This window comes from Patella vulgata, chromosome 8, assembly GCF_932274485.2.
Source record: "Patella vulgata chromosome 8, xgPatVulg1.2, whole genome shotgun sequence".
Classification (NCBI taxonomy): Eukaryota; Metazoa; Mollusca; class Gastropoda; family Patellidae; genus Patella; species Patella vulgata.
The window spans coordinates 26,836,589-26,864,018 of record NC_065886.2 but is presented as its reverse complement, the minus strand read 5'-3'; the positions used below and the strand labels follow the sequence as shown (position 1 = coordinate 26,864,018).

Genomic DNA, 27,430 nt, shown 5'->3' with positions numbered 1-27,430 from the left:
GGGCCCCAGTCCATCCTCGTTCCTCTTGAAGCTATCATCACCGTCAGTGTGACAGGATTAACACTGTTTACAAAATTATTGTCCTCATCAAATTATTTGTCACTGCTGTATAATCTTGCAATATCTGTCTTCATTTATTTATCCATCTACTGGGTTCACAAAATACTACACTTACTGAACAACCAAACATATCTTGACTTTTCAAAGTTTGGGACATTCATTTATAAGATTAAAGGGACCATCCCGATTTTAACAGTGTCAGAAATAAGCCTGTGTACATATGAAATTTAAGCGCCAAAATATAGAGAGGAATGATGTATTTCAGCTCAAAATATTGAGTCATTTGGACGTTAATGTAAAAACCGCTTATCTGGACACGTAGCCCCTGTAAGATTTCGGATCACTTTTTTCGTTGTGTGACCTGATAATCTATTGCCGTTCCTTTAGAGGTTTCTACTGTGCATGACCCATGTGCTGTACTTGACAACGAAAGGAACTTTTCAAGATGAAGGCTAACGGGTTTTTAAAAGTTGTTTGAAGAGGATTTTTAGGGCTTTTAAGACAAAATTAATCAGCTTTATTCACCAAAATATAATCGAGATTGACCCTTTAAAATAAATTTTAAAAATGTTCTATGGGCCTAGATACTGCATTTAAAAAAGGTGGTAATGCGATTTTATGCTACATTTGTGGTTCTAGGTAGACTGAAAACTAGAGGGCGAATTATTAAATCTTTCCCTAGATGGGAAATCCCACCATAATATCAAGAGAGACTAGGTTAACAAGACTATGTATTTTTAGCAGCCGCCTACGCAGATAGTCTCGTTTATCATGATTATCTGAAACCGGATGTTGGCAACTGATCGATAAGAATATGTCGGAGGAATGAAATTCTCGTCAAAGTCTTGGACAAATGAACAAAAACTACACCTTTTTGGAAAGAAGCCAAAGCTTTATTCATGTAGAAAGTAATATTGAATATTGGAGGGACATAAAACTTTAGCTTACCATGGCTCCCTCGTGTGTCAATACGTGCTGTTCAGCCGTCAAATGGTCGCCTGTAATTTTCATCACGGCTATTGTCGTCTGGTCTTATTATGCTTATGTTGTACAGATGTGTCTTTGTAAGTAAAATTGAAATCAAATAACTAATCACTGTTTTATATATATTATAGTTTAATCTTTAGTAAATATTTTGTACTGGATTCTATTCTGTCTGTGCTGATTTGTTTTGAAATCGGCATAATACAGTGGCCTTAACACTAACACTACAGTGCCACTGTGACTGCTAGGGGCAGGTTTACAACCATATTCATTGGCATTTTGATTGTGAAGGAATAATCCTGTACATTCCTAGATTAGAATTGATAATGATTATTATTATAATCCAAAGACTATACTGTATACGATATGTAAACCTGCCAGTTGAGAAGGTAGAGTAAGTAAATTTGGTACTATGACTATGAGGATGAATCGACATGACATGACACAGCAATTATTAATATCAAATTTACTTTAACAATGTCATTTGATGTCTTCACTGCATTGTGTTGCCCTCCTTCCACTGACTTAAAATTTTGAATTAACAGTCATTATTTATATGTTTGTAAACATAGTTGACATTGATGACATCACTAAACAGATCTGTTACCAAGTGACAGAAAGTGAATTTGGTAGTCTTCTCTAGGCGCATCTGGCATAATACTAGATCATTGTTTCATCTGGAGAATATCTTTCTCTAGGGTTAGGGTTCGGGTTAGGTTTATATATACATGTCAAACGAACAAATTGAAGCTGTAACAACGGTGGATTGTGGCTAAAACTATTCTGAAGGGTTAGAATTGGGTACAATTGTGGGTATAAACATTGACAGATATTCTCCAGATCGGTCAAGATCCAGTAGCGTGCGCGCATCTGCTCACAATTCTGTGGCACAACCCTCTTTATGCTGTTCATGATTCCTGCAAAAACTTTATTAACATGAGATACATCTATCTATCAGTAAGTTCATGGTAATAGATTGCTCATGGCATAGTCTTAGTCATTCCAACTTTGTGTTCATTTACTGCTTCAGTCTGTTGAACTGTCTGTCGGTCACACATTTTGGGACTTCTAATTCAGGTAGAATGTTTAAACTTGGTATATCTAGGTGTTTACTGCGTACGATGATGATTATTTTCTGCTTAGGTTAAGCAGATGTAAACCATGGATTTGTTCATGCTTTGGGACACAAGGACTTGGTTCTAATTGAGTGAGAGTTATAAAACTTGGTATATAGTTTCATTATTACATCAGTACCTTTCAGACATGAGCATGTTCTGCATTGATTAAGTAGAGATAGACAATTTGATTGTAACACAATAATAACTAATTCTATTTAATTACATCAACAATATAAAACTAAGAATGACGAGTATTTTCTGCTTAGACTGGACTAGTAGAGACGAACAAACGCCATACAGTGTGCTATGAGGGACATTTTGCCTGAGCAGCGCGGCTACAGCCTACTCTTATATTGAATTCCAACTGCCAAGGGATATTTTACCTGCAATGTGTACACGGGACCTCTTTTTTATTTGTCCCATCCAAATGACTACTCGTTCCCCTTACCAGACCCTCTATTCTGCACCACTGACAAGGGTAAACTATGCTGGAAAATCCTGATAAAATTTCTTGGGCAATGCCGGTATCAAACATAGGACATCCGGGTTAGTGAGCCAACGTCTACTGACTTAGCCACCGTGGCTTCGATATTATTATGAAACTCGAGAAAATTTGGGTCGTTAGTATATTTGATCAGCAGTTTTTTTTATCAAAGTTTTCTGAATATTTTAATATTACTCTTCAATTTTAATTGTTCCTTTAATGCATTCATAGACTTAAAAGAGTTGGCCACATAAATCTGATCTTGAGTACTATAAGCACAAGGGGATATCCCATCAGCAGTATATAAATTGAATAAACCTAACTGAATATTTGATTATTTAATTTTTCATTTTAATTTTTTTTTTTTCAGTTGCTGTTGAAAGTATACCAGAAAAAGGTAATTTATGTACATCACATGTATTTTAATAGTCAAATGTCTTTTTGTAGGTTGACATAATTAAGATTGAAAGAATTATTTATTACGGTAAAAAAATGTCATAAATCAGCACAAAAGGATACATTAAGAATCTGAAAGCTTTTAAGTACAAATTTGTGTCATATACATGTCTACCACATCCGCATCAAGAATTTATTGTATGGTACAAACTATAGATCAACAGGAGGGATGTTGACAAGGTTCTACATGTATTAAATAGCCTACATTATGCAAGTGAATGAAAGCCTCTATCACAGCTTTTGTCATCAAAGACTGATGCAAGCTGTATTTAGTTTGCAAAAGAAAGATTCAAAATTAGATAAAATATCATTATTTGATATTGAAGTCCAATTAACAGTAGTGTTCAAATTATTGTCAATCTGCCTTTTGAAGAAAGCAGGGGACAATCCGACATATGTCGGTCTGTCTGTATGTCCCACTGTTTGGGACACAATAACTCTGCTTCTAATTGAGCTAGAATATTCAAACTTGGTGTAGGTGTTTATTAGGTGGATGCCTTGATTAAGTTCGAAGATGAGCACTTTCTGCTTAGGGTAAGCAGAGGTAAGCAATTTGATTAGAACTTTTGTTCTAATTAAGTTAGAGTGATGAAACTTGGTGTATAGTTTCATTACATCAATACCTTGACTAAGTTTGATAAGTAATTTGATTGGTCGAGACTTAGGAACACAATATCTCTCCTTCTAATTGAGGTAGATGGTTCAAACTTGGTGTAGGCATTCATTAGGTGAATGCCGTGATGGAGTTCGAAGAGGAGGATTTCCTGCTTACAGTAAGCAGAGATAAGCAATTTCATGGGTTGATACTTTGGGACACGATAATTTTAGTTCTAATTAAAGATACATTATGTAAGATTCCAATAAAGAGCTAGCCATTCTTGCTATAATAGTTTGAAAATAGATAATGTAAAATGAATAATTTGAAAATTTCATTCAAATTACTCAATTGTGAGCGAAGATATTAGCCTTTGAAGGTTTGATAAGACGTGTGCAATAATTTAAACCACCATACCGGTTGTTTGAAGCAAAGTCTCACTCCTCCGCTTTTAGATTAAATCAAACAATGGCTGGACCGTTCTAATCTATTTAATATCAGAGAAATCTGATGCCATCGAGAGTTGATTATGGTCTGGATCAGTTAATTAATGTCTAATTAATGATTTAGAAAACATTTCAGGCCTAAAGAAAGACTGCAATATGTTAAAGATACATTATGTAAGATTCCAATAAAGAGCTAGCCATTCTTGCTATATTAGTTCGAAAATAGATAATGTAAAATGAATAATTTGAAAATTTCATTCAAATTACTCTATTGTGAGCGAAGATATTAGCCTTAGAAGGTTTGACAAGACGTGTGCAATATTTTAAACCACCGTACCGGTTGTTTGAAGCTAAGTCTCACTCCTCCGTTTTTAGATTAAATCAAAATATGGCTGAACCGTTCTAATCTATTTAATATCAGAGAAATCCGATGCCGTTGAGAGTTGATTATGGCCTGGATCAGTTAATTAATGTCTAATTAATAATTTAGAAAACATTTCACGCCTAAAGAATGACCTGCGATAGGCAGATTTAGCTCTTGCATAATGTATGGTGTGTGAGAGTGATGAAACTTGCTGTATAGTTTCATTACATCAATACACTGACTAAGTTCTATAATGAGCATTTTGATTGGTCAAGACTTTGGAACATAACAACTCTGCTTTTTATTGAGATAGAATGTTTAAACTTGATGTAGATGTTCATTAGTTGAATGTCTTGACTGAGTTCAATGATTAACATTTCCCACAAAAGCTAAGCAGAGCTAAGCAGTTTAATTGGTCAATGCTTTGGGACAAGATAACTGATGAAACTTAGTGTATAGTTTCACTACCAGATACTTCAAAACCTTGACTGAGTTTAATCGTGAAAATTTTATGCTTTGACTAAGTATAGATAATCAGTTTGATTGCTCAATACTTTTGAAAAAGATAATGTGCAATTAATCAATTTGTGTCATCTATTTATTTTGGGATTTCTGTGGGGGACATCAGCCTCACTGTTGGCTGGTTAAACTTGTTACAATTTCAAATCTATTTGATAAAAAAAGTTATTGTTATACATTTTTATTTTTTAAAAATTAAAAAATGAATGATTTTTTGATTAATTTCAGTTATTTATCTTTTACTATACCATCCAGTGTTGGTGATGTTTGTTTGGTCCTATTGGCAGACTGTCTTTACACCATATGGACCTGTACCTAAATCTGTAAGTAATAGACTGTGTGGAACACCACATGATTTCACATACAACTTAAAAGCACATGTATAAGTATACCGTAATTTGAAACACCACATCTACTCAACAGCTGAAGAAAAGTGAAATGCTTCCAGTATCCAAACTATTTTCAGAAATATACCAACTTAAAAAGAAACATTTTATCATAAGCCACATTCATTCTAAAGGGTAGAAGAATCCAACTGCTGAGCAAAACAATAGAATGTCATACTAGATGTACTTATATATCACACCTTTTACCCCAAAAGTGCCCAGACTTGCTTTACACAAAGAGTAGGCAATGAATGTGCATATAACAACATGACAGATTGAATATAACAATAATGACAAATAACATAAATTAGGTAAAAGCTTGAGTGAATAGACACTTCATGATTTTTGAGCGTCATGGATATATTATTTGATATAAAAAAAGATGAGCAGGAGATTTTATCTTTTTCGCTTAGGTATTATTCTTGATTGCAAAAAGTAAACTGCATTAACTCAGTGAAGATGTTGCAGTGGAATTATTAAACACCAAATAGACTATCCAGTAGAACTAGGCGATATCCCTGGAAACAGATATCGCAATATTTTTAGAAATGTCGTGATACAATCACTATATCGCAATATTTTATAAAATGTCAATAATTTACATTTAAATGTAAATAAACATGCATAAAAAGTTGGACATATCCCATGAGTATTCACTTGACACTTTCTAGTCAATATTATTAATACAGCACGGAAAATCACAAACAAAATTTAATGAGCTGGTTCAAACATAGATCTACGAGCATATCTATAGCCATGAAGGCTTACTAAAAATGTTTTTCTATGCTGTTGTTGTTTATTACAATTTTAATTTCCAATATATTAATTATGATATTTTATTTAAATTAAGAATATTTACATATTATGAAGGAGGCACGAAAAAAAAGGAAAAAAAATAAATAAAAAAGAATTGTGTTCTTTCAACTGTGCATGTATTGTACCTGACTCTCCCGATGCTAAATGATGAAAATCAGTCGATCTCTACCATTGAGATTATTTATATTTCTGCTTTATTAAAATTTATTTCAATCAGAAAATCAATAAACAGTTTGTCAAGATGCACAGAAATTGAACAGAAACAGAGATATTTCTTACGGTATTGGTCGGGTGAAAAAGTGAGAGAGAAGTCATGTGACAAAAACAAAGCTTATTAATGGTTAGATCTATTTGATAGGGCCAACTTCAAGTTTGGTCAAAGGTCACGTCAACAATCATATGCCCTAACCTTATTTACATCTCAGCGACCTTGACGAAAATTGAGTTGGCCTTAAGAAATAGATCTAGGCCTCTTTAACGACTTTTGGAAACTTTGTAGAAGGATCACTTGGGAGTTTATATCAGAATTTATTCATCATTAAGCAATAAAATATCGAAAATAGCATAAAAAGGAAGACATTTTTTCAATATTTATCCAGAAAAATCAAAACAGTGTGATATATCGCGATATGTTCGTTTTTTTGATATTTTTCTAAAGACAGCATTTTTGATGGTCTTTATTTCTGTGACTGTTTTATATTGCAAAACCGAAATATCGTCCAGCTCTACTATCCAGTATATCAACTGTGCAATGGTTATAAGGTAATAATGAATAATGAATGCTAAGGGAACTGTTGACAGAATCCCTTTTGCAGACATAAGAAAATTTCAAAACGTCAATTCAATTTTTCTACACCAACAATATTTTAAAGGTAGGTTTGATATTCAGTGTAAATATTATATTTTTAATTTCATTTTAGTTTTATATGAGTACAGAAGAAGCTGCTGCATTAGAAAGAGAACCAAGTGAAGACAGACAAAGAGAAATATTGAAAAACTTTGCTAGAAATTTACCGGTATTAAACCGTACAATGTCTGGAGGTTTGTATTATTATTTGGAAAGAAATGAAACTGAAACTTGTTAATAGTACTTGAAACTGGTAATTTAATATCATGATGAATATATTTAGAATTATTAGGAAATCGAGATTTCACTAAATATCACTTATTTGTCCAAAATATATCTATCAATAATTATGCCCAAGACAGGATAAGCAACAGAATGTTCTGTTCTATTTGCAGCTCCAAGATATTGTGAAAAATGTCATTGTATAAAACCAGATAGATGTCATCATTGCTCAGTCTGTTCCGCGTAAGTTTACATAAATATATACCATATTTTTCGATGTAAAGTCGATACTTTTTTACTGCGGAAGTCTTTCCTTCATCTTATATACTCCGCTTTGACTTAAGTACAGATGAAGGTAAAAAAAATGACTTTCCGAAAAAAGTTTTGTTGGTAACCGTCGCTCCATGATGCCGAGTGACATTCTGTGTTAAAAAATAGCAGTCAACTCACACGTGCTATCGTCTAAAACAAAACTACTTACACTATTCCAATCAAAATATTTGTCAACATTTCTTAGCTTGTTTATTTCTTTATTTATAAACATAACCCCCATTCAAAATATTATCATAGACCCGAGAATATACCATCAAAATAGAATCTTTTCTCTGACATTACTCTCATCAAAATTGTAACGTTTCCATCTTTCGTAATTTCACACGTCTCGCAAAATTTCTACTCTAGGTTTTAGTTAAATTAACCAATCATACAATTTCTAGTTTGTAATTTTATTTTATTTTTAGTAACGTTAATTGTATTATTATCATGTGCGATAAGAAACAGATCCTGCATTGTCTAGTATTTATCGGATATATTGAAATAACTACAGGTTCAAATAAACCAAGAACACAACTTTGAATATTAATTAAGTTAGTTTTACATTTATAAACTGATTATTTTACATAAGACTAGAATAACAGTCCAGAAACTTGATAAGAGAATGCGACCGTGGAGTTGTTCGTTCGTTCGTTCTTGGTGTTTAACGTCTGCTTCCACATAAGTGATATCGCAGAAAAGACATAGGAGAGCTGAAGCTGATTCCTGTTTTTTAGAATATGATTTTGCAATCTTTCCATTTGGCCTTAGGCCATGGATTTGGTTTAGTGGGAAGTTCTTCCCTTTATTTAATATAAAACATATCGTTTGGTAGATGATCTCGTCTGCTTCTGGATTGGTAGATGTCATCGTTTGGGGTTAGTGTTTAGGTGCCAGGCCCGTCTTATCGTGGCCTCCCCTTACTCCACTATCCCACTCTCTGGGTTTGGTATCAGTTTTATTTGCGGAATAGTGTTTAGGTGCCAAGTTCGTCTGACCGTAACTCCCCTTACTCCACTATCCTGCTAGTTTGGTAGATGTCATCTTTGTGGGGTTTGTGTTTAGGTGCCAGGCTCGTCTTATCGTGACCTCCCCTTACTCCACAATCCCACTCTGTAGGTTTGGTGTCTGTTTTTGGTGGAATAGTGTTTAGATGCCGAGTCCGTCTGATCGTGACTCCCCCTTACTCCTCTATCCTGCCAGTTTGGTATAAATCCCCTATGTAGTTTAGTGTTTAGATGCCGGGCCCGTCTAACCGTGACCCCCTCTTACTTCACTATTCTACTTAGTCCAACTGTGTCCATTAGGGCGTGGATTTGTTTGAAGATTTGCAGTTTCAGATCTGGTCTCGGGAAGAGTAGGTTCTTAGTGTTGAATGGTATGTTGTTGGTCTCCATTGTTCTCACTAGTTCCCTTCTCTCCTCCTTGTATACCTCGCAGTCTACCAGGACATGGTTGGTGGTACATTCTTCTCCGCACTCACAGATGATGACTTGGTGTTTGTAGTCTTGCAGCCGCTCTTTCACCCTTGGCTTCGATATAAGTCTACAAATATCTCTTCTAGGGTGATTGAGTGTTGTCTTTGTGTAGATCTTGTCATCCAGCCGGAATCTATCTGTATGTGTCAAGTTCAACGAGATTTAATTCCCAGATTGAATTGACGTGTCTTTTGACCATACTGAAGATTTCTATGGTGCGGAGTGGTGCTGTGTCCTTGAGACCTTCATTGGCGGGTCGATCTGCCTCCTCGTTTCCTCTAATGTTGACATGTGATGGAATCCACACGAGTTCTACTTTGCTTCCCTTCTCTAAAACCCTCTGGTACAGCTGCCTGTTTTCTGAAATGACTTCTGGTCTTGAGTCCGAGTTGTCATTTTGGATTGAAATCAGACTGCTCAGAGAGTCGCTTGGAATGACGAACTTACTAGTCTTTTGATGGGAAATCCATGATATAGCGTCATGAATGGCCACAAGCTCTGCAGTGTACACCAAACAGTTATTGGGCAGTTTCCTGCTTATTCCCTGTTCCCCGTTTGGCAGGTATATTCCAAACGAGCTGGTGCCCCTTTCAGGATTGCGTGAGCCATCCGTGTACACATGGTCCCAGTCATCAGACGGCCAGTTGTCTTCCAGGTGTTCTAGAGAGAGAGCATGTGCAGCAGTGGGGTTGTTTTTCTTGTCGGTTTTCTGTAGTAGATCTAGATTAACCGGCGGTATAGGGAGCGTCAAAGGGGTGATCACTTGGGGTCGTGTTCATTTACCACGAGCTCCCCCAGTCGCAGTTCCTTGATTGTTTCCCTGATACCCTGGCCGAAGCTTTTCTTTCTAGGATCTCTCACATATCTTGTATTTTGTAGACTGACAAAGGTTGGGGATCTTTCGCCCAGTTGCGAGATCTTAGCCTAGTACCTTGTCGCTAGTTCTTTTCTTCTTAGGGATAGGGGCAACTCCCCGACTTCCTGCAGTAGTGCCTCTCTCCCAGTGGAGTTGAAAAACATTTGTCTTATATACCTCTTTGACTTATATATTGATGGAGGTAGGAAAAACGGTAAGATATGATGATTCGACTTCTACTCCACATCGACTTATACTCCCGAAAATATGGTATACTTACTCACACATCTCCAACGCCTTATACACAATATACAAATATACACTTATAATTTTTACATCTCTGTATACAAAATATACATTAGATCTAATGTGTAAATACTTTAATATACTTTATGATACACCTCAATTAACTTATACACATATACTTTACACCTCTAATAATACACATATTATACTCTTACATGCTTTATATTACATCTCTATAGATGATTTATATTATTACACCTCTAATACACACAGACTCTTAACATACTTTATGTTACACATCTCTATACATTACACCTCTAATACACACAGACTCTCTAATATACCTTATATCACACATCTCTATACACAATACACATTACGTCTTTAATACACACAGATTCTTAACATCTGTACATCACACATCTCTATTAGTATTACACAATATACATTACTCCTATACATAGACTCTCTAATATACCTTGTAGCACACATCTCTATTACACAATATACATTACATCTATATACACAAAAACTCTCTAAAATACCTTGCATCACACATCTCTATTACACAATATACATAACATCTATTATAATAATACACATAAGTCTCTCTAATATACCTTGTATCACACATCTCTATTACACAATATACATTACATCTATAATACACATAAACTCTCTAATATACCTTGTAGCACACATCTCTAAACACAGTATACCTTATATCTTTATACACAATATATATTTATAATATCACACATCTCTATACACAATATTCATTACACCCCTAATATACCTTATATCACACATCTCTATACACAATATACCTTACATCTCTATACACAATCTCTACACACAATACACATAGACTCATTTAAAGATATATGTCAGAATGTGATTATTTTTGGTGAACATTGTATTAACATTGTGTATCATATTTTTTTTATAGGTGTGTTCAAAAAATGGACCATCATTGTCCATGGTAAGTTACTGTATTTATATCAAGTTCGTAGAATTTATCATCTAATCTATCTACATAGTTGTACAATTAGTTTTCAGTATCATTTTATATGAAGAATTTATATTAAATGAGACAGTGAAAGAGAACTGATCAACAAAAAACAGATAGAGCAAACAATACCCTTTGCAGTTACACATTTCCAGAAGAAGATATGCACTGAAAACCTGTGTGGTTAATAACCTATGAAAGTATTATGCAACTGTTATTCATGGTCATTGTACTATTATATGTTTTATAACTAATAATAAGATATGACTAGATTTTATTCTCTACTAATGACTGTAATTATCTAGTAATAATTATTCAGATGTTGACCATGAAAAATATATTAGCTGTTATTTTCTGTTTTATCTTACAGGGTAAATAATTGTGTTGGTTTTACCAATTACAAGTTTTTTGTGCAGTTTTTAGGCTATGGCTTATTATATTGTATTTATATTGCTTTATCAACACTGAAGTATTTTATTCTCTTTTGGACGGTAATTATATTTTGTATACATTTTTATTGTTTTTAACTGTTGCAGGAGTTATTACCCATGATATATTGGAGATAGAATATTACATTTGAATCAACTTGGTGATAAAACGTGTGTGTCTGTTTATAAACATAAGCTTATAAAAGTTCAAATTTGTCTTGGTTGGTCTGTTGTTGATCTGTAACATCCAAGTGGTGTGTATTTGTCTCACAAGAAGGAATATAGTTAGCATAATCAAAGCTTGGCAAATTACAACTGTTCTTGGATTTGTCTACTTTTCAAATGAAAAAAAGAAAAACTTTGACAACACAGAGACATCGTAGTCTAGTAATGGCTAAGCAGTGTTACTAAACTCTCTGCTCTGTATTTTAGAAAGGTTATTATGCAGTGATGGGATTTCAAAAAAATTATTGTCGGACATTTTTCCAAAAATAAAGGGGCATAACTCTTATCGTAATTTAAGCAGACGTTTTCAAAACACAATAAAGAATCACGTGTTAACAAAATATGTTCAAATTCATATGTAAAAAAAAATAGGTGCACCTCGTTATATTTCATGTTTAAAACCCGTACGGTATTCAAATTTATGTCATTTATGACATCAATACTATAGAATGGCAGCGTGTCGACTGCTGCCGATCTGTTTCAAACTCCCCCAAAATTACCGTATTTTTCGGGTCATACGTCGGTACATTTTTCAGCAAAGTCCGACATTCGTCTGATACTCCGTTTCGATTTATATACGGAAGGTAAAAAAATTTATTTGGCCGTAAACCGTAGTTAACGATGCTCTAATACAACGAGCGTGCGACACCAACTGCTAAATAATTGCATTCGACTGTAGCACGCGCTATCGTCTAAAACAATTAACTACTTACGTCATTCCAATCGAAATATTCCTCAACATTTCTTAGCGTGTTTATTTATTTATTTATTTAAAGACATAAACCCCATTCAAAATATGATCATAAATCCGACAATATGCCATCAAAATAGAATCTTTTCCCGGACATCAGTCGTATTGGATTCGGCACGTATACACTTCTTAATTTCACGTGTCTCGCGAGATTTGTACTTTCATTTTAATTACTGAACTATAGCGCCATATGCGTGTGTATGAAATATCTTTATTTAACTTCGGCTTCCACCGAAAATATATCACAGACAAGTTATCGGATACAATGTATGTTGATTTGAGGTGTTATATACTATCAGGATATGTGACATATATGACTAATTTCTACGTGTTATTGTCCGACACAAAGGAGATTAAAATATGAGACAATAGACAAATAACGGGTTAATCAGATTAAGTTTATAATCACTCTTATTGGATTGATATATCGTCTGACAAAGGAAAAGCAATGACATCTGTTCAGGATTGATTTGATGAATTGTCCGACAATAGATTAAGTCAGCCAATCAAGGCAGAATAGTAGTTAATCAAGGTAGGTGTGTAGACGACATAACACGATAAATAGTCGATCACTTAATTACCTAATCAATCCAGCCTATTATCAACGATAATCGGGTTGCACGGTAGTTATACACTCAGTACACTATATTAATTTTGGAATTTGAATATTATTCACCATGTCTTGATGTCCGATTGGGCATATTCCCGGTCGGACAATTTTGGGCGTTTCAAAAAAATATTCGGACAAGTCCGGAATATACGTGGAAAATCTCATCACTGTTATTATGTCTTTCTTTGAACAAGTTCTATCAAAATTTTCAGGTATTTTTTTTTTGTAAGGGAAATACTACTAAATACTGACAGGGCTTTTTCAACTTACTCCAGACTTTGAATGACATATTTTTTTATTTTATCCATTCAATTTCTTTATTTTTTTTTCAGAATGGTGCTGAAGGTGGAATGGGCAGATTTCATATATTATTTTTGTTTTTTGTTGCCATAATGTTCGGTATTAGTCTTATTTCACTGTTTGGCTATCATATATTTCTAACACTTCACAATAGGTCAACATTAGGTAAGTCATAACAAACAGTATTTTTGTCTTCATTATTCATATGTTGGGTCACATATTTAAAGGGACAAAACCACTCTTGCTGGCTTGACAGCTCCAGAAAATAAAAAATAGCCTTATTCTAAGTACTAGATGTGTTAGTGGCCTACCTGTTGTGTAAATTATCCATTAAATCTTATTTTACTTGTCCAAAGGGTTCAAAAATATTTTTAAATCCAAGTCACTTTTGAAAAGCTTTACGTCAGGCTTTTCAAATCATTTAGTTGAATTTTTCCAATTTTTTAAATTGTGTGTGAAGATGAAATTTGTATCATCAATTAATTGGAATATTGTAAAATAGTGCAATTTGTTGACCAGAATAAAGATTGGGACATATTATTCAGTTACAACAAGAGTGGTATATGGTCTTTAAAGGAGCTAAATCGCTAATATTTTGTTATTGAGTCAACTGGCGTGGTTTTCGTGTCCCTGATTTCTTCAGGTCTTCTGGTTCCTCCCACTACTAAAGCCCCCTACACGCAAGCAAATTATTAAGATATAATTGAACCATATGTTAGTCTCGAAATGACCTAGTTTGTGTCGAGTGGACATTAAACCCCATTTCTCTTTCACTTTTATCAGTTGACTAGAAGAATGCCCGGCTTCGCTCGTGGGTCAAAACCCAAAACCGGAAGTGGTAGACTAACGCCACCTGGCCTTTGTTACTCTCCGGTCCGAGCTACCCCTTTTCCCCAAATTTCAGACTCGGGGCAGACCTAGTGTAGCCGCCAACCCCGAACAGACAGACAAACAAACAAACAGACAGACAAACGACAGTCACAAATATTAGTATATAAGAAGATAATCACACACGCATCTAATCTTTATTCTCTTATGATGCAACTCATATTGTAGTCTTTTGGTACTGTGCAAAATACATTCTATATTTTGGGGGTAGACATCTGCTAGAATCCCTGGAAAGCAATGAAAAGGAAATGAAACAGATTTTGTTAGCAGCAGAGTTACATTTGAGGTTGATATGTATTTATCTTAAATGAAACCTATGACTGGAATCAATAATTAGAAAGGGACTATTACTTTCATCATTTTAAAACTAATTAATTCTATTATTTATTCAGAATCTTTTAGGCCACCAATCTTCCAATCCGGAGCAGATAAAGATGGTTTTAGTTTGGGTACTAAAGGTAATTTTAAAGAAGTTTTTGGTGACGACCCTAAAAAATGGTTTTTACCTGTATTTTCTAGGTGAGTAGATATTGTGTTATTTTTATCATGGAAAAACTTGATTTTACTATTTCACTTACTCTCTTCCCTGGAAACTCAAACCATGCAAGTTTCATCTTTGTACTGCTCCTCTGCTCTGATATTTAAAAGATTTCAATATGGACACTTCCCTCAGCTTGTCAATGTCTGTTGTAATAATTGAAAGGAATGAGTTTCTATGAATCTACTTTATTGTCATAATTTATAAGTTTGGTATCAGTTTGTAGAAAAATGAATGGAAAGGAAATAGAAAGGGCATTTTGTTAATTACAATTAGAGAGTTTCTCGGAGACTTCTTTTCTGTGAACTATTTCTGGACGAATTGATTTTAAAATCAAGATGAGCTATAGTACAGCAGTTCATAGAGAGAAATGTGGTGGAATGTCCACTTGACACAAACTAGGTCATTCCGGTTCAATTTTATTCCAATAAATCACTTGCATGTTGGGGTCTTTAGCAGTGTGAGGTACTCAGGTAGCGGATGACCAGGAGAAAACCAACAAGGTTGGACAAATGACCCTTATTGTCAGATACAGGTGGGGAATTGAAACCACGCCACTTGACCTAATAACAGACCTTAATGATCTAAAGTGCACTTGTTAAACACAGCAGTTCGGTGCTTATTGATGTTGCTATTTAAAGCTTTATGGTGTCTCCCAAAACTTTCCCTACTCTACTTATTAGCAGTGCTTAGTTTACTTGTATTTTGTTAAATTATTTGTTTGCTAGTAATTATTGTATTTGTTACAACTTACATGCTAAGTTTTGTTTCATTGTTTTAATTGTAATTTTAATGTTTTAGAAGGTTGTATTGTAATGTATTCTTGTGAATAGAACTGGGCGAAATTTCACTTTTTGGATATAAAACTGTCACAGAAATAAAAACCGTTAAAAATACCATCTTCAGAAAAATATTGAGAAACCGAACATAACGCAATATAGCACGGTTTTGATTATTCTAAATGATATTTTACATAAATATTGAAAAAATGTCTTCCCTTGTATGTTTTTTCCGATATTTTATTGCTTAATAAATAAATACTGTTATTTATAAACCCCTGAGTGTTCATTCTACAAAATTTGCTGTTAAAGAGCTTTGTTTATGTCAAGTGACTTCTCACTCACTTTTCCACCTGACCGATACCGTAAGAATTGTCCCTGCTTATGTTCAATTTCTATGGATCTTGACGACTTGTTTATACCAACACTTTGATTTTCCAAAGGAATCATTGATTTTCTGATTGAAATAAATTTTAATAAAGCAGAAATATAAATAATGCCAACTATTTTGTGAGAACCGGTAGACTGATTATCATTCAGCATCGGAAGTGTCATGACAGTCCGTGATCTGAAAAATCGCTATTTGACTAAATAAATAGGAACTTTTTGACATAGTACTATGTTTTATAGTTTAATTTAGTATTCTTGTATTGTAAAATGCATTTTCAAGAAGGCATACGCTTGAATGAGAACTCAAAGTTTGCAAGGGTAAATGAATAGCATCCAATCGTAGGCTACCCATAGCTATAATTTATAAAAAAAACGGTCGAAAGAATACAAACTTTTTTTTATGTTTTTTTTTTTACATTTTTGCATCTCCTTTATTTGTAAATATTCTTATTGTAAATAAAATATAATTAATATATTGGAAATGAAAATTATAATAAACAACAATGTGACACTTGTTACTACTATTCAACTGAAGTGATGGTTTGGGAATATGATATTGTTATGAAATCTGCCCACCATCTTATATGATATAGTTAGAATACATCATACAACATGGCAGCAATATTACATACACCAGCATTTTTTTTGGTGTACCAACATACAAATCTTACACCATTGTTTGAATTCCACAAAGGGAGGGTTGGATGGCCGAATGGTTAGCACGTGCGTGCTGTATCATAAGGTCTGTCATTGAGTCAACCGGCGTGGTTTCAATACCCCGGTTGTATGTGACAAGGAGTAGGGTCACCTGTCCAACCTCATGGGTTTTCTCTGGGCCCTTCGGTTTCCTCCCACTGCTAAAGACCACAACGCGGAAGTAAATTATTGAAATAAAATTGAACCATGTGTTAGTCACAAAATGACCTAGTTTGTGTCTAGTGGATGTTAAGCCCCCATTGCTCTCTCTCTCTCTTGAATTCCACAAACCATAAAAAATAACTGGTCATACACATTTATGTGTTATTAGAAGTTCACCCAAAATGTAGAAATCTGAAGTTCTTAGAATGCCAGTGAGCAATAAGACTGAGTCAGGATATCAGTAAACATTTAATTGCTGGGCATTGTTAAATTTGTTTATTATTATGACAAATAATTTATGGCTTAGTGTTGGTGACAGCTGTATACCGCCAAGCAGTATAGCTGTTTTACCTTTATTTGATTGAAAGCAGTGTTAATTTTGCGGCTTGTTGTGAAATATTTGATTTGAGGTACCGAAATAGAAATTAAAATACTAGTAGAAAGATGACAGTTATATTATTTTAAGATATATTGTACCATATTAATAGCATATTGTTTTCATTTTGTAATTTTCTACTCAAAAATATAATAATATAAATTTCCACTTCTGCCCCCTTGCAGTATAGGTGATGGGGTCTCTTATCCAACTCGACATCCACCCATGGTTGGCTATCAGACAATGGGCAGCACTAATCCTCCCAGGTCAGACAAACTATATTTTCTATTTTCATTCATTTCTAGAGTATGGTTTGTTTAATGTAGCTAATATTTTTAACTTGTGGGGTTTTTGATTTAGATACATGATGCACCCAAAATTACTATTGATTTTTCACCAAATTTATGGGATGACATTTTATGATTTAGAATTAGGCTTTCATCTACCAGAATATTATGTGTACTAATATGTGGTAGTGGGTTGCATTTCAAAAATTATGTTTTGAATTTTAACAAACATTTTATGTTCTATATTTTCAAATACTTATTATTTCCAACTAAATTTGATGTGTATTTATTTAGTAAGCATGATAATAAGATACTTTCTCTTTTATTCTACTCCTTTGAATTTAGTTTCTTTATTTGCAATAATAGATTATCTCTTTCTAATCTACTAGAGCATACTATTCACAACAGGTCATATTTTCACTATTATTCCATAGTTTATTGAAGGAGACACCAGCTCACATGATTTTAATGTTTACCATCTATATGTTGTAATAAAAAGCTGATTCTCTCTTAGTGTTAAATCCTCTTATAAAGTAAATACAAGTATATGTCAAACACATTCTCAGACAACTAACAACTTACGTAAATCTGATTTGTACAAATATACAATTTATTTATATTACAGCTCATGGAATTTTGATCTCATTATTTTGACCCCCTGTGTAAAATATGATATTAAGTGTAAAAATTGTTGGGGAGACTTTCTTGTAAAGTCAATAAGCTTAGTTGCAGTATAATTGTGAAAAAATGTCACTAATGAGGAAAATATTACAAAGTTTCCTTTGCCCACTTTAGAAACTTTCCTATTTACATATATCTTAGTGTCAAAATCTGTTTTTGGCATGAATGTAACAATAGCTTTTCTTTAACCACTTCACTATTTATTTCATAATTTATTATCCCTGAGAGTATTTGCATGTCGTATATTTGTTTTATTTATGTATTTTGGTTCAACTTGGCTGCATTGTATTATGATTATGCTAAGCTGTTAATAATAAAGCACAGAACAGCTGTTTTCATTGAATATGAATTGATTCTGAATGAATTGTAACTTATTAAATTCAAGAAGACTATGAAATTGATTCATATTTATAATATATACATGTTTCTCATTATGAAGTAAACTTATCCTATTTTTGTTCTTTTTTTTTTTCAGTGTTGGGGATGGAATAAACTTTCCTACTCGTAATATTGACATCGATTCTGATACCTTATTGGGGGATAGACAAAGATGGATGGAAGAAGGCAATGAACCAGGTAAGTAAGGTGAATAAATGATTTTTAGTTTTAGCAGAATTTACATATTCAACTTTCACAATCCCTTAAAAAATTTCACAAATAATGTTCAGAGACTTTAAGTTCTCTATATCCAAAACAAATTTAATTAAATTTTATCGACCAATAAATAGTTGTCCTATATAGAACTGAATAAGACCCTTTATTCTTACATTTCATTTTACTCAGCTTTTATTCAGCCATTGATATTGCATCATAAAAAGATATATTCTAGCTTTTCTCCATTTCCCCCTTATTTTGAATTGTGATCCAGTAAATTTTTCACCATTGTACTTTTACTGTGATAGTTATTGAAATGATTTATGTAACTAAATTCTTTATTAATGGCAATCAAATGCAAAAAGAATTCCTTATTTCATTGGATCATTAATCTTTTATTTGAATTAATCCCTAATATTCTTTCTTACTTTCGAGTTTCTCTTATGTCTAAAATTCCTCTACTTAGATTTGAAATTACTCCTGTGGGAGCGAAGCGCAAAAATCAATGAAAAATCAATGAAAAAAATTGCTCTCATTCCAAAATGTATTACAGTAAATGGAAAGCTGTGGCTATGTGTTGTAATCTTTCTTTTTCATTTTAATTGACTTGAAGAATATATTGTGCACCATGATCAATTTGAAGAATACAGGTGGCCAAAGTTAATTTTAACTGTTTCAAGTTGAAATATGTTTAATGCAAATACATAGTAGAATTTTTGTTGACCTTGTGTCTTTAATACATTTTCAGGTGATAGCAGTGACGGATGTGAAAACAAAGCTTTACAATGACTTAAAGAGAAGCCAAATAGTTAGATATTGTTACAAGTAGACAAATCTGATCAAAATCTATTGATTGTTGTTATTTCCAAAATTTATTAGATACAATATTGATTTATATTAAAAATGCATATACTATGGTAGGGTGCCCCACACAGAATTTGCACTATTAAAAGTTGAAAATACTTCTGCAAATGTTCACGTAGATGTTCAAATAACGATTTCTCAAGTGATTTCTCTGTAATGTTTCATATAAAATAGTCTTGATTATACAGGTCTGTCAAAAAGCCAGAGAAAAGTCAATAGACTGGATTAACACGACTGATTTCAAACCCTAAACATGAAACCTATTTTGCACTGTTTATTTAGTGATCATAAATGGGGAAAACTAGTTAAGGTTTGTTATATAATATATGATATATCTTGAGATATTTATGGTGGGGTACACTAACTATGGTCAACTTGAACATAACTTTTATATTTTATATTGTGCATTGATACTGAAACTGCTTATTTCAAATTTGTAAAAGCATACATCAGTAAAGACTTTAAATTTACTGCTGATTTGGTTTGGTAACTATACGTAACCCTTTAGCATTTGGACTACTCGAAACTAGTGCTCCTTATGCTGACCCAATGTGGAAAGCTGTTTAGTGATAGTGAATAGTCATTCCCATGACTATTAGTTTGACTCAGTTTGAGGATAAACTAGTATGAAATATATCACTAGGTAGTCAATATTTACCTGTACCATGTGCTAAAGAGTTAACTCGGATTTAATAACAAAACCAAGCACAATACATTTAATTAGCATATTACAAATATTTAGTATAAACCAGGATTATCAACTATATCATCTAAAATCTTAATCTAAAACTCTAGCTAGATCCTTATTCAAAATATTTTAATTTAAAAATTCTTCTTAACTCTTTGAAGTCCTAACATTCTTGTTATTCCTTTACCTCAAAGTAAATAGTATACTATACACTAGACAATTAAATACAATGCTAGTAAAAATATGTTTTCTTTTTAAGAAATCAAGATTAATATTGAGTCTATCACAACATTATATCTGTCTCCGTTTTGTAAAGTTAATTGATTTTATGTGCTTCAAGCAGGTTTATTGAATAACATGAAGGTTATGCTATATAAAGATGATTATTATTATTGTGTGACAGTCTAAAACAATAGTGAGGTGCAGTCTGAAAACTATTACCGGTATAAAGTTATTTTATGAGAGAGAGTCTAAACAAGTATAATTGAAAGCTTTTTAATGAGGGACAGTCTAAAAACATTGTCAAAACAATATTAGCAAGTTATTAAAAAGGATCAAGTCACCACATTTTCTTGCCTTTTTTTTTTAAAGGGGGTAATATTAATAATAAGCAATAATAATTGTTAATTTTAAATGTTGTAAGAAATTTCAGCATTCCCATCATTGAAATATGCATTAATTCTAGTTGGCATCCATTTTGTATATACATGTACATGTACCATACTTAAATTCCTAAGTAATTTGTTGTCAAGTGTACATCTCTTAATGATCTCGGCAATGCATTGTGTTTGAACATACATTAATACCTTGATTAAATATTTTGTAATATATGGACAAATACAAGGAAACTAACTTTCAATAAGAATTATATTTTGGCAAAAATATGTGAAAATATGTATTTCATTAAAGAAAATTTGTGTACAACTTTGTGTTTGTGAAGACTAATCATTTACCTTGTAAAACTGTGAAGAGCTCTTTTCAAAAATGTGATAAAACCATGCTAGATTTTTTGAAAATTTCTTTTAAAGTTTCAATGGTGAAATAATGTTAATAAACTGAAAAGAGAGCTTCATTCTTTGAAATAGCTGTATTCCTGAATGGTGACTAGGGCTAATCAAAAGTTATGTCTTCTTTATTTTATTAGAAATGATTTTTGTTGTAACTTTTGTCAATTCAGGGGAATACAAGAAAAAGGATGTAAATATAATGATAATTGCTATATCCATCCTAATGTATAAAGTTATTAAATATTGTAAATATTATTTATATTGAAATTGTTAGATAGTGGTTTTCATTGCTGTGAAATTCTCCGTTTTATAGAGTTGTGTATATTGCTGCTTGTATCAAAGATTTAATTTTTTAGAGGCACAGGAGGTCACTTCCATAGAACTTTTTCATGTGATTATAGTATTCATCTACCGGTATTCAAAACCAACAATTCCATGAAAGTGACATCCATTCTCTGGTTTAATGACATGTATCTCAGTCGGTATAGATATGTTTATTATTATTATAAATATGTTTATTGAAATCACCTAGTATTATCTTAGTACTCTTGTTTCATTTAAACATTGTTCTTTTAGACGTCATTTGTTAAACTTAGATTTTTGTTATTTAGAAACAAACTTATTCTACGCATTTGATATGTTGCTTTCTAGCCATGGTCCCCCCAACAAATTGTTAGTACACTCAATGCCTTGGATCTTTCTGTCAATGGCAACCTCAATGCCCATTCCATTTCTTCAGACTACACCACAAATTTAATGACTATTGCCATTGATATGTTGTGTAGGAAAGTTTATTATGCCTTATTAGTGCAGGCTATCCAGTCTAGACTTATCTTTTTAATGCTATCCCGACTATATGAGCTTAGTAAGCCTTGATTTTGTTATTAAAATTATTGTAGAAGGAAGTTCCAAGGTATTAAAATGCTACTAAAAGATGTCTCTATGTCCTAGATAATGCAAAATGAATAAATTGAAAATTTCGGTCAAATTACATTTTTCTGAGTGAATGTATTACCATTTTAAGTTTTGACAAGATGTGGCATAGATTGTTTATTATCGTAACAACAGTACTTGTTATTCGAGACTTAGCTTTGCTTCGCCATTTTTAAATTAAATCATTAAATGGTGACATTGTTTTAATCCGATAATCTTGTAAAAAGGTGATTTATAGGCATGTCATGTGAATAAATGTCTAAATAATAGTTTATATAACTTTTTAAGCCAAAATTAAGAACTGCAATTAGCTCTTACATAATGCATCTTTAATATTGAATTTTTATGAATAATAAAATGTTTCAATTTGTCTAAACAAAAACTAAAAAGACATGTTGACGTTGTTAATAGTACTGTTGTACACTAGAGCCTATGTAGATGAGAAAATATATGATGTCAACGTCGTTGTCATATTTCACGTAATATATACTACTATTAATTTAAGAATTTTTTCTGTGAAGACTATATTTTTTATACTGTACTAGAAGAAGTGATATGTTAAACGCATTTTTATTTATATGCCGTTTCCAAAATAAATCATTCAATTTATTCTTTATGGTTATTTTATGTTTATTCAAAGATTATTCATTTAAACTCAGTCCAATGTTTTTTAGGTTAGCGATATTGTCCGAACTTAAATAAAAGACAATACCATTTTTGGAAAAGTATTTTTAGGAAAGTTTTCTTTCTTGTCTAGAAATTCAAATAATTAACTGTTGTGTTACTAAAATATCAGAAACTCAGGTTGAATGCAACATATTATATTTTGTGATAAGAGTGTTTCAGTGACGAAACCAGAAAGGGGTGGGGACAATATTGGCACATATCTGACCATAACTTACAGGGTTATGGCCCCTGAAGGTACTAACCAGCAGTTGCCATGCAAGATATGCCAACATTTTGCAAGAGATGGATAGAGAACAAGCTAAAAAAAAAATGCAAATTTTCGTACAATCAGGGGCCATAATCCAGGAAGTTATGGTCTGAAATATAAACATATATTTTAAGTGTGTCTTTTAATGACTTTATAGAAATTATTTTTATTTGATTCACATTTAATTTTAAAGATTAAAATCTAGTATAATTGATTAAACCCCACAATGCTAATTTTGGAACATGCCCCTCTCGTTTGAATTTTCACTGTTATCCCCTTATGAAACATTTGTACAAAATTTGCCCATAGTAACCTCTCAACTGTATGTCCGTCTGTGGTCCTCAATTTCTTGTGAACACACTACAGACAACATTTATCATCTGATTGTTTTGAAATTGATATGTTGTTTACACTAGTGATGAAAAATCCTATTTAATTTCAATAATTTCCATTAATTTCTGGAGTTATGGCCCTTGTTTCTAAGAATCCTATTGAATTTCAGCAATTTCTGTTAATTACTTCTAGTGTTACGGCCGTGGTTTCACTTTATATGCATCATTTAAATTGATGAAATGAAGAAAGCCTATTGTATTTCAACAATTTCTGTTAATTATTTCAAGAGTTAAAGCCCTTATTTCATTTTGAATTATAATCTGATCTGTATGAAAATGTCTTGTAAAAGCCCCTATTACCTACAACACTTGTTGACCGCTCAGATGATTTAGCTGCTCTGGGTGTATGTTTTGTTGCCTAGCAACCTATCTTAGACTATTTGTGTACGAGCGACCACTTTATCCGGCACTTTTAGTCCGATTTTCACGAAATTCTAACTCAACCCTCATTATGGTGTAACAGTGATATATTTGAACACTTTTTTAAATCGGATAAAAATTGTGACCTCTAGATAGACCACAGGCTAAAAACGTAATTTTTCGTAAAATCAGGGGCCATAATCTAAGAAGTTACAGGCCGATATGCATAAATATCGACAGGAAGCGAGATCTTTGGGATATAAACATACATTTTAAGTTTTATCAAAAACGGATGAAAATTGTGACCTCTAGAGTGCCCACAAGCAAAAAACGTGATTTTTCGACAGTCAGGGGGCGTAATCCATGAACATGAAGTTATGCTCTGATACATGCCAATATCGAAAGGAAACAAGATCTTTGAGAGATAAACCTTTATTTCAAGTTTAGTCAAAATAGGATTAAAATTGTGACAGTAGAGTGAATGAACACACAGACCTCTGGACCCACTGACAGACGGACGGATAGGGAGCGATGACAATATACATCCATATGAAAATGCGGGCATATAAAAATGGGGGTTTTAGCGGTCACAATTTTTATCAGATTTTAAATACATCACTGTTACACCCTAATGACGGTTAAAATTCGGATTTTATGAAAATCGGACTGAATCTGCCCGAAAAAATGACTGCTCCTTGTACTCAAATAGTGTAAAAGTATGTAATTGTGGACCCTCTAGAGGTCTCAATTTTTATCCGATTTTGATGTGTATATCCCAAAGATCTCGGTTCCATTTGATATTGTGCATATCGGATCGTAACTTCCTGGATTATGGCCCCTGATTGTACCAACAAGCAGTTGCCAAGCAGGATGCACTCGCATTTTGCAAGAGATGGACAGAGTACATGCTATAAAAAAGTGATTTTTCGGACATTCAAGCCCATAATCCAGGAATTATTGAAACTTTCAAATCAAAATGAACCAAAATCTTTGGGATATATGAAAACATAATTTTAAGTTTCATCAAAATCGGATAAAAAATTGTGACCTCTAGAGGGACCACAACCTTTGTATTACATACATTTACACTATTTGCATACCCCAAGCTAAAGATGCGATTTTCCATACAACGGTCTGATATGTGCGAATATCAATAGGAACTGAGGTCTTTGGGTTTTATCAGAATGGGATAAAAATTGTGACCTCTAGAGGGTCCACAACCTTGGTATTACTTATTTTTAATGTACTTGCATATGAGGAGCTGCCATTTTGTCGGGCAGTTTCGGTCCGATTTTAACAAAATTCAATTTCAACTGTCATATTTGAACGTTTTTTAAAATTCAATAAAAATTGAGACCTTTGGGAGATAAACCTATATTTCAAGTTTTGTCAAAATCGGATAACAATTGTGACCTGTAGTGTGTCAACTTCACCAAATGACGTACGTCATCCTTGATCTCTTCAAGATAATGTCTTCAAATGGCATATTCTATTTTTAAAAAAGTTGCATAAATAAATATATTATCAATAATTATGAAAATAGAAAATACTTTATAGAATTTAATGGTCCTTAGCGGATGGGTATGGGTCTGATTGCTAATAAACTCTACCTGTTAAAGACATTAATTTTCATTTTAAAAACCATTAAGATTTCACATGTTCAAATCTGAATTATAATGCTGTATGTAAAAGAAAAACGATTGGTGATTATGTATTATAAATTTAATAGTTATGAAGATTTGTAGAAGATCTGGGACTCGCTCTGAAAAATATTGTTTAAATATACTGGTAGACTGGCTGTACTTTCTGACAGTTTAAAGAGTTTTCCCCCTTGCATCATCATGCATGTACTATGCTATACAAATTTGTCATAATGCTTTATCAGTCTTATTAGGATTCTTCTCCTTTAATTAATTACTAATGAAGCACAACTTTCCCCGCCTTGATAATGAGTGTCATGCCTATCTTAATTAATTCTAGAAATAGGATACTTTTTTTATAATTAAGACTAGGTATCAGCAACAACTAATAGATAATGAATGATATTATAAATTTAAATAAATATTTTTAAAAAAATTTACTTCAGAAACAACTCCCAATTAACATGGACAGAAATGAAATGGGGTTTAATGTTCTTCTTTGGTGCACTAACCAGACTAATGAAGATGAGCATACACCAGGTGTGCTATGAGTGAAATTTTGCTCGAACAGCATTGCTACCCTACTCTTTATTTCCCAGTGGTCTTTTTCATGCAAGCTAATATGTCCCATTCCATCACTGTCCTGCACCACGCCTAACTCAGACATGCAGTGGAATATCTGAACAGGATATACTATTGGAGGATACCAAATAGTCTCCCTAGGACTAGAAGTAAAAAATGATGTTTAAACAACCTTACTGCAGATTCTACTGCAGAATTTCAAAATACCTCTTTCTTTCTTTCAAACCATATTGTCATTTCAATCATTATGCTTTAGTAGTGACTATAAGTTTGGACAGAGATAAATTTATAATAAAATATTACATGCAAGAGGTTTGATCAAGTTCAATAATTTTTGGGTTTAAATGATACCATAGCTATATAGAATTATTATGATCTTTTTTTTAAAACAATATTTTTATTCTGGATGTCTGAATGGGATTAGGGAACAGGCTTATAGTAAAACCCCTCTCTTGTGATTTTACTATTTGAATTGTAGCCTACTCCAGTTAAAATAACTGTTCCAATTATCTGAAAGCAAAAACCATTTGAAAGGTAAGATCTAGCTACTAATTTGTGTTTATGACCAGACTAGACTGTATTGTAAATAATATTTGTAGGTTGAATAGAAACCTAGAACCCATTTGATTACAAATTGATTATTATAGGTAGGTACATTTATAGAAACCTATGACATACACCCATATATATACAAGTAATAGAACACTCAATGTCATTTGTAGGTCATTAAAATTGAATTAACTCCAGATTTTGTATTTGTAGGCCTATTATTATATATTAATTAAATTTTGCAAAACGCCTGATTAATATACATAATACATATTCTTTGTAAATATTTTAAGATACCGGAATCTAAAATAAATGGGATGAGTTTGGAATAATTGCAAGGTTTCCGTGTCGTACAATATTAGTTCATTAGTATGCAGTTTAAGCATTTCTCCACATTTGCCATCAAACAATTGACAAATGGCTAACGTTTCCTTTATTCATGAAGAACTGCGGGTCAGATATAGGTTACAAGGTCAGCTCTCATAGATGATAGAACCTGTCAGACGTAGGAAAATAAACAGCGCAAGATTCACTATTCTTTTTCCTCCAAACATAAGCTAATCATTATTTATTTAGCC

The 27,430-nt window shown here is 32.7% G+C and overlaps 1 protein-coding gene across 4 annotated transcripts; it reads left to right on the top strand.

Moving 5' to 3' along the window:
* The first annotated feature begins 845 nt into the window (after positions 1 to 845).
* LOC126829255 (palmitoyltransferase ZDHHC2) lies at positions 846 to 23,006 on the top strand. Of its 4 annotated transcripts, none has more exons than XM_050559008.2 (12): positions 846 to 1,124; positions 3,017 to 3,043; positions 5,255 to 5,349; positions 7,149 to 7,269; positions 7,471 to 7,540; positions 11,139 to 11,171; positions 11,569 to 11,689; positions 13,545 to 13,677; positions 14,793 to 14,919; positions 17,527 to 17,607; positions 18,785 to 18,885; positions 19,652 to 23,006. In XM_050559008.2, the coding sequence occupies exons 1-12, from the start codon at positions 1,010 to 1,012 to the stop codon at positions 19,690 to 19,692; spliced, it is 1,065 nt and encodes a 354-aa protein (XP_050414965.1). In that variant the 5' UTR covers positions 846 to 1,009; the 3' UTR covers positions 19,693 to 23,006. The 4 variants fall into 4 exon arrangements, with proteins under 4 accessions (XP_050414965.1, XP_050414966.1, XP_050414967.1 ...); XM_050559009.2 differs by having other exon boundaries at positions 18,785 to 18,894; XM_050559010.2 differs by lacking the exon at positions 17,527 to 17,607.
* The last annotated feature ends 4,424 nt before the right edge of the window (positions 23,007 to 27,430 follow it).

Coding starts and splice junctions, on each gene's coding strand:
- LOC126829255 (XM_050559008.2), top strand. CDS start 1,010: ATGGCTCCCTCGTGTGTCAATACGTGCTGTTCAGCCGTCAAATGGTCG. Junction 11,172..11,568: donor ATGGACCATCATTGTCCATG/GTAAGTTACTGT, acceptor TTTATCTTACAG/GGTAAATAATTGTGTTGGTT. Junction 13,678..14,792: donor TCACAATAGGTCAACATTAG/GTAAGTCATAAC, acceptor TTATTTATTCAG/AATCTTTTAGGCCACCAATC.